The sequence below is a fragment of the Narcine bancroftii genome, chromosome 2 (genome assembly GCF_036971445.1).
Source record: "Narcine bancroftii isolate sNarBan1 chromosome 2, sNarBan1.hap1, whole genome shotgun sequence".
Lineage (NCBI taxonomy): Eukaryota > Metazoa > Chordata > Chondrichthyes > Torpediniformes > Narcinidae > Narcine > Narcine bancroftii.
Genome location: NC_091470.1, coordinates 255,469,604 through 255,478,742, shown reverse-complemented (window position 1 = coordinate 255,478,742; position 9,139 = coordinate 255,469,604). Strand labels below are relative to the sequence as shown.

Here is a 9,139-nt window from a genome sequence, read left to right as displayed (position 1 = left end):
TGCGTGTGCATCTTTAAATGTGGAAAAAATTCTGGATTTTATTTCAATGATAATTAGCTCTTTCAGATTTGTTGCTAGTTGAGTGTTTTTTTGCCTGTTTTCTTGGCATGTTGTTGCAAATCCATCCTTTGTAGCATTTTAATGGTGTACAGTATTCAGAAAACCGAAGAAAATATTCCCCCAGACTTTGCTGAGTTTATTGTGTAGGTTTTGGTCAGTCATTATGCTTTTTCTCTCTAGTTTCAGTGGAAAAGTGTAATGTCACTGAAGAAATCAAATCAAGCCAGACCACTACTTTTTGAAAATGTGCCCACCGTTTCCAAGTCACAGGTAACTTGCCTTAGTACTTTGAATTAAACCACTTTAATATCTTAATCCTTTATTGTTAAACGTAGTTACTGAGGTCACCAGTCTTCATCCTTGATGTGCTTTACAAGGTAAGTGGCTGGGAAACTGGTAACAACAGCATCCTTTGCATATAATCCGTTTGGGAGATAATTTAAGGAAGATGAGTGCCATTGGTTGCTTGTATCCTCTGCGTTTCTGCCTCATGTGCTTTGTTAATTGCAGATGTCTTAATCTGGACAAGTCTGATCACGAAGTGTTTCTTTTGTTGCTACAAGTACTGTAGCAAAATATTATTGATGTACAAAAATACTTTGTACATATATACATAACAAACACTCACAACCACACAAACACCAGTTGGCACAGACTGTCCTAAACTATCCAATTAATCCTAATCCCCAGTTCAACAGAGAAGCAATGTCATTTTCATCTTTCCTTTTCAAAATGCATCCAATTTAATTTCTGAAGTAAATATTGAATTTCTCCCGTTGTTCTTTCAGGCAGTTACTGCAGGGTTCAATATTCCTTTCATTGTCACTCAGTAATCCTTAAAAATGTAATACAGATGATCAACTTTCATCTGCTGTAAGGCAAACAAAGGGTCACCTGGCACCCCTAACAATAAGAAAAAGAGAGTCCCTTCAGAGACGGATTCGCCTCCAGGATTCCCACAGCCCCTGTAGCAGCACAGACTCCTGTTCAAACCTTTGGCAGTCCAAACTCCAGATTCAAAGCTCTGATACGATCAGGAAGCCTTCAGTGTCTGAAGCCCTTGGAAGCCCTTCTTATCCTCAGCACCCTCACTAAACCCAGTTCCAACATTTGGTTCCCATGAGCCAGTCTCCAGCAGCCCTCAGCCTGTGTGGGTCTTTCAGCCACAAGTCACCTGCAGCAATATTAATGTTGCAATATCCCATATGTTAGTAACCCCTATTCCTACCAAGATGTAGTAGAGGCTGTTCGGCTGGATCATTCAGAGGAGATAATCATCAGTCAGGTTGTTATGCATATTTAAAGTGCAGTCCAATTAGCCCTCTATCCCTGAAAAATGTTCCTCTTCATACATTTCTCTAACCTTCATTTGAAAATTATTATTGGATCTGCTCCAACTTACCTGCCCAACCCTTCTGCTGAGAAAAATCATTCACCTGCTCTATCAAAGTTCTCAATTCTTTTGGAGTCATGAACCCAGCTCATCTATGCTAACCAAGGTGACATTCTGGACTAGTCCCATTTGCTTGCGTTTTTAAACCCTTTCTATCCATGTGTCTGTCCCAATACCTTTTGATCATTGTAATTGTACCTGCTTTTATACCCCTCCATGTTCCAGACACAGATCATCTTCTGAGAGAAAAAGGTTGCCTCTCACGTTCCTTTTAAATATCTCCCCTCTCACTTTAAACCTATAATTCTGCAATCATCTACCCTGGGAGAAAAAGAAAATGAGCGGTTCTAGTCACTCAGCTACGGGAGGGCTATCATCAAGTTGGAAGGGTGCAAAGTAAATTCACAAGGATTTTGTGAATGAGGTGGAGACGAGAGACTCTGCTCAAAGTTTATGGACCCCTTCCCTGTGAAGCAGGTTAGTTGGTTTCTTCAGTACTTCTCTCCGACTGACTACATAAAAAAAATTTATGTTCCATGTGATGAATTGTATTCGCTCGAGTTCAGAAGAATGAGAGGAGATCTTATAGAAACATATAGGATTATGAAGGGTATGGATAGGATAGATGTAGGAAGGTTTTTTGAGCTGGCCGGGGAAACTAAAACGGGAGGACACAGTCTCAAGATTCGGGGGAATAGATTTAGGACAGAGATGAGGAAAAATAGTTTTTCCCAGAGAATAGTGAATGTTTGGAATTCTCTAACCAGGGAAGTGGTTGTGGCTGCTTCATTAAACATATTTAAAATTCGGTTAGATAAAGTTTTACATGATAGAGGAATTGGGGGATATGGGGAGAAGGCAGGTAGGTGGAGTTAGGTCATAAATTAGATCAGCCATGATCGTATTGAATGGCAGAGCAGGCTCGATGGGCCATTTTTGGCCTACTCCTGTTCCTACTTCCTATGTTCCTATGAAAAGAAAACAAAGCTTTTATTCTGAAGTAAACAACTGTGATTCCAGAACAAACCGACAAATAGGAAATAATTTTTATTAAACATGTAGAAAAGAAGAAAAGATGAACATACAGACTGTAGCAACAGTGTCACAGTGTGAAATGAAGAACGAGAAAATGATCAGACATAGTCGAGCTGAAGTTTAGTAAAAGTCATTCAGTCAAACAGTCACGAGCAGCTTTTTAAAACCCGCATTTTCTAAATGATATCGCATTGTGACATCATGACGTCACTTGGAACCTCCCGAGCTGGTTTGATTAAGCCTCACGTGAGCGGCTACAATATTGCAAAAAAAAAATTAAGTAAAGATTCTTGGAATGCAATGGATTGTACATCATGAGTTGTTAGGGAACTGTGAGCATAAACTTGAGGATTTGAGAATAAAAAGAACTTCAAAAAAATAATTCTCATAAAATGAAAATTTTAGTGAGATCCTTGAGCTTGATGTTCTTGTGCAAGTTTTTTTGATGTCAGGCTCCAAAATGGATGGTGAAACATAGATTTGCTTTTTTCCTTTCTATAAATTTCAGCAGCAGGAAAGACTTAAAAAGAATATTTTTATGGGAAAATACTAGACTCTGATAAAGAAATTGTTTTCTTTAGTAGCGCAGCGGCCAATGTGAGAACCAAGACCATGTTGTTCTCGAAACTCGTGCTAGATGTTTCGCTGAAGTCTGTAAATTACAAGTCATGTGAATAGTCATGAACAGGCTGTAGAATGAGAAGCTAAACTGTATAAAAAGTCTTGTGTCTATCTGCATATGGGCTTTCTTGCAGGAAGAATGGTGTCGATTACAACAGGTCTTCTCCTGCAACAGAGCAATCACTTTGCAAAGCTAATACAATTGTGCTGTCATACACTTCTTTATATTTGATTTTGAAGGTCACTTCGTGTTGTGATATTGAGTTTGTTTCTGAATTTTGAATCCACATTCAACTCAGTATGTTGAGGGAAAGGCAATGAAAAATATTTAGGCCTTTTTCCATAGTTTCGCAAATCTATTCAGCAGATCACTCTTAATCCAAAAATCTTGTTTTTTAAAAAAATTAGATTACTCTGATATAATTAAACCTCTCTTGAATTTCTGCGTCAACATCAGTGGGATGTTCCTCAAATTGATCTGATATCCAATACTGGGTGTTGCATTTTAACAGGTCATTAAATCTTTCCTGCAGATCAGTGTGTATTTGCTTTAGGTATTTCACATAAACAGTCACGTCATTGTCCTTCAGTGCCTCTGCATTCATGTTCATATTTGTTCATTGTAAAAATACATGATGTCTGATATTGCTCCAATAGACATTGAGCTTTTTCGGAAAGAAACAATGGCATTCTTACTTTCAATGAGATTGATAGGTTCTTAATTAGCCAGGGCATCAGAAGTTATGGGGAGAAGGCTAGGCTGTGAGGGAAAAATGGATCAGATTGTGATTAAATGGCGGGGCAGATTCGGATAGGGTGAATGGCCTATTTCTGCTTCTATATCTTATGGTCTTAACCATTATACCCTGTAAGGTCTGCAAAAAATTTAGTTTGTCAAAGATATCTGCCAGATAAAATATGTCCGCCTTTGCATCAATGATTATTTTTCCACGCTCATTATGAGAATGAAAGGAAATAATCGTGTCCCAGAGTGCAACAAAATGATGAAGACAATTTTCATTGGACAGCCACCTCATCTCAATATGCACCAAGAGCATCTTGAAATGTTTGTCCTTTTTTTTCCACACAGCTGCCAAAATAGATGGTTTGAAGGGAATATGATTTTTTTAAGTTCACATCCTTATTACAATTAAAAATGAAGCATTTAAATGTGTTCTTAAGTTTTTAGCCATGAAGTACTCCCTATGAATGATGCAATGAACAGTAAAGACTGAAGGTATAAAATTTTCAGGTGTGTGATGAAACCCCTATATCATACAACCATTGAAGTGACGCCATCAGTTGCACAGGAAACTATTTTCTCGAATGGAATAACATTCTCCTATACGTAATGCTTGATTTCTTCAAAAATAGTGCCTTAGTATTTGTTTTAATCCTTCTGGAAAACAACATCTCTTCCATCAGCTTGTTTCCATTCTAGAATATGGCATAAGCCAAAAGAAGAGTGTCGTTCATCTAAATGAAAAGAGAATTTCTTTCATTATAATAAAATGACCACCTGTAATTGTTTTTGCATGCCATCTCATCAAATCTTCTAGAAACAGTGGAATTACTCAAAGAAATTGCCTGAATAGTTTCTTTGACATTTATGTCCATGATGCCAGATATTACTATTGACATCGAAAGCAAAATGTGACTCAATGACGTTATGAGCATTTCCACTTTTAGCAATCAATTCACCTAATGTATAATTCAAGGAGACCCTCTTCTAATTTCTGTGCCATTTCAGCAATCATCTGTTTGAGTGTTGGCCTTCTCTCAAAATTAGCTCAAAGGCTTTTGAAGTCATCCAAGGATTTATCTTCTTTCTCTAAACGTTGTTTCAGCCTGTTCGGCCTCATGCTTTTTTGCTTGTAAGTGTATTCAAGTAAATCAAACGTGGGCAGAGAAGGGTTTTGCAGAGATGTAATGAAACCATGTATTCCAGCAAATAATGCCGAGGAGCTCATGGGTAAAATTATTTCTGAAAGTAACGAAAATTAACGATTAGAAAACAAAAGCACTTCTAACAAGTGTTAGCTCAAAAGTTGGCTTAAATTTTATAGAACATAATGAACAATACATAACTTCTTCTATAAAAGCTAGCAGAAGGAGATATACATTCACTGCACATCACAAAAGCTCAAAGCAAAATGAGGGCACTTGACGCAAGAAATATGGAGCAAAGCTTTCGGCCTGCTTACTTCCTTATTTCCATGCTTATTCCCTGAAATTGAAAGCAACAGAGCACAAGAGGAAAATTACATGGAAGGCAATTTGTCGTTCTGTGTCAGTCAAGCATAATTATGTAGAAACAAAAAACACTCTGAAAACATTGTTAATTGCCTGCATTTATCTAGGTCATTGTGGGCTGTCTCTGAATGCCTCCAACCTTAAAAAAAAAACTCGTGTTGCTTGGCAACTATATAGCAAAACCTAGCAGCAAAGACATTAACTCTGACAGAAGCCCAATAGCATGCATATACATGAGATCGTCTGATCTCGAAAGCTAAGCAGGCTCAGGCCTGGTCCATACTTGGAGGGGAGACTGCCTAGGAACACAAGGTGCTGTAGGTTTCTGTGAGGGGCACCAGATAAAGTGGTGAGACTCTGTCTTAAAACAGAAGTTAAATGTAGTATTATGTGACAGTGAAACCTTTACCTTGGATTTCAGTCCATGGGCCTCTTGAAATGTGTGGCCTTCATAAGGTCCCCGTTGAGAATGGCTGCTTTTAAGAATGTTTACAAGGGGAATTAAAAGCAGGAAATCAATTACAGTTTGCATTATGAAAGTTACTTGACAAATTCTCATTCATGTATTTGAATCAAGAAGTTTAATATCCATCCAAAATATCATGGCAACGATAAGAATGTGGATATTAAATCTACTGAGTTTGAATTGTTTCTTCAAAATGTATTAAACTCTTATGTTTTGTGGTTACTTGCACATTGCTCATGAGATTCAGTAGCAAATTTTGAGTAAAAATTCATTCACAAGTATCAGCCACTGGTAAGCGTGGAAGGGTCAGATGAGGTGGGGGAGGGGTTAAGATTGTAAAGACTTCTGTAGAACAATTCGACAATTTTTGAGCTTTGTTGCTTGACTATGTTCTATGAGATTTGAGAAGTCTTTAACCTGTCTAAAGGCAGCAGTTATTAATGGTAAAATGACAAAAATTATGGTGTTGGGTTTCCAAAGGAATTATCATGAGTCAGGCATCTGAATATCTTTTGCAAATTGAATGAAACATTTATTCAATGTTCAAGCATGTTACTCCTTTTCTGCAAGGTCTGTATTCCGGCATTATTAAATTTGAACAAATTTTAGTCCAAACTGTATTGTGAGGGGTGGGGAGAGGGGACGAGACAGTTGCTAAAAACTGAACTAGTGGAAATGTGTGTCACACGTTGTGAAAGATGATTTCGGAGTTGGATTCCATGCTATGGAACTCCGTTAGTAGCTGAGGTTTATCATGTTGGAATTGTTTTCGCAGAAGTTTTGAGAAAAGAATGCTAACAAGTACCTTAAGGTATCAATTACAGAAGGTTTTAATGATGTAAAGGCCATTGTCTGTAAAGCAATCAAGTTCAAGTTTGTAAATATTAGTAAGATGGTTGGAGTCATGTTGTTTTACATTGAGCTCTTATGATGAGCCTTTCTGATTTTATTGAAATCATTTTTAGTTGAGCATTGCACACATTGAGATCAGGAACCAAGAGAAGTGTTCCAAAATCATGAAACCCACCAGCAAAGAGCTTGTTTGTGTAATTCTGCAAAGTGATGTGATCAAATGAATCAGGAAAGAATCGCAAAACTGTGAGAACTTCAGGTTTTAAAAACTACGACAACACCAGCCCTGTGCTTCGGGGTCACTTTTAATTTTCATCTTTAATTTCAAATCTATCTTTGGTTCCCTTCCATCACCTCCAGTGCCTCTCCCTTTCTCTTTTTTTTTTTTTTTAAATTTTTTATTTTTCACACCATAAATCACAATAGCCATGATATACACTTTTTCTTTTCCACACATTTACAGTGACTTTTTCTCCCTCCCCCCTCCCTCCTCCCAAGCCACCCCCCCACCCCCCCCCCCTCATCCATTTTAGGTATACAATCTAGGTTGCATTAATTCAGTTAGACAATGTTGTCATTCAACAAAAATACACCAGAAATTCTACTGAGTCCATTCTTTTCTTTTCTTCTCCTTCCATCAACTTAGGTAATGTTTGTTCCCGGTAGGTTTTCGCTATTGTATTTAATGTAAGGCTCCCATACTTGTTCGAATATTTCAATATTATTTCTTAAACTATATGTTATTTTTTCTAATGGAATACATTTATTCATTTCTATATACCATTGTTGTATTTTCAAATTATCTTCCATTTTCCAGGTTGACATAATACATTTTTTTGCTACGGCTAGGGCTATCTTGACAAATCTTTTTTGTGCATCTTCCAAGTCAATTCCAAATTCTTTATTTTTTATGTTACTTAGGAGAAAGATCTCTGGATTCTTTGGTATATTGTTTTCTGTTATTTTATTTAATATCTGATTGAGATCATCCCAAAATTTTTCTACTCTCTCACATGTCCAGATTGCATGAATTGTTGTTCCCCTTTCTTTTTTACATCGAAAACATCTATCAGATACTGTTGGGTCCCATTTATTTAACTTTTGCGGTGTAATGTATAGTCTGTGTAACCAATTATATTGTATCATACGCAGCCTCGTATTTATTGTATTTCTCATCGTTCCAGAGCATAACTTCTCCCATGTTTCCTTTTTTATCTTTATATTTAAATCTTGTTCCCATTTTTGTTTAGTTTTACCATTTGTTTCCTCATTCTCCTTTTCTTGCAGTTTAATATACATATTTTTTATAAATCTTTTGATTAACATTGTATCTGTAATCACATATTCAAGGTTACTTCCCTCTGGTAAACTCAAGTTGCTTCCTAATTTATCTTTCAAGTAGGATCTCAGTTGGTAATATGCCAGCGCTGTATCTCCAGTTATATTGTACTTATCTCTCATTTGTTCAAAGGATAAGAATCTACTTCCTGAAAAACAATTTTCTATTCTTTTAATCCCTTTTTTTTCCCATTTTCTAAAGGCAAGGTTGTCTATTGTAAAAGGGAGTAGCTTATTTTGCGTCAATATTAGTTTTGGTATTTGGTAATTTATTTTATTTCTTTCTACATGAATTTTCTTCCATATATTGAGGAGATGGTGTAATACTGGAGAAGTTCTATGTTGTACCAATTTTTCGTCCCATTTATATAATATGTGTTCAGGTATCTTTTCCCCTATTTTATCTAATTCTAGTCTCGTCCAGTCTGGTTTTTCCCTTGTTTGATAAAAATCTGATAGGTACCTTAATTGTGCGGCTCTATAATAATTTTTGAAGTTTGGCAATTGTAAGCCTCCTTGTTTATACCATTCTGTTAATTTATCTAGTGCTATCCTCGGTTTCCCCCCTCTCCATAAAAATCTCCTTATTATTTTCTTTAACTCTTTGAAGAATTTTTCTGTCAGTTGTATTGGCAATGCCTGAAATAAGTATAGTATCCTTGGAAAAATGTTCATTTTAATACAGTTTATCCTTCCTATCAGTGTTAGTGGTAGCTCTTTCCAATGCTCTAAATCGTCCTGTAATTTTTTCATTAGTGGATTGTAATTGAGTTTATATAATTGGCCTAGATTTTTGTTTATTTGCACACCTAGGTATCTTATTGCCTGCGTTTGCCATCTGAATGGGGATTCCTCCTTAAATTTTGAGAAATCCGCGTTATTCATAGGCATTGCTTCACTTTTATTTACGTTTATCTTGTATCCCGACACTTCTCCATATTCCTTCAATTTCTTATATAGTTCTTTTATTGATAGTTCTGGTTCTGTTAAGTACACTATCACATCATCCGCAAACAGACTGATTTTATATTCCCTGTCTTTTATTTTTATTCCTTTTATATTATTATCTCTTCTTATCGATTCTGCTAGTGGTTCTATAGCTAGCGCAAACAATAATGGTG

At 36.4% G+C, this 9,139-nt stretch overlaps 1 protein-coding gene across 1 annotated transcript in view; it reads left to right on the top strand.

The window, feature by feature from the left end:
- Window positions 1-251: 251 nt before the first annotated feature.
- The window catches only part of LOC138752677 (transient receptor potential cation channel subfamily A member 1-like), a 110,145-nt gene continuing 101,257 nt past the window's right edge, over window positions 252-9,139 (top strand). Inside the window, exon 1 of the mRNA XM_069915404.1 lies at window positions 252-330. Within this exon, the coding sequence (XP_069771505.1) occupies window positions 259-330 (72 nt within the window). The 5' untranslated portion in view covers window positions 252-258. The remainder of the gene's footprint in view (window positions 331-9,139) is intronic.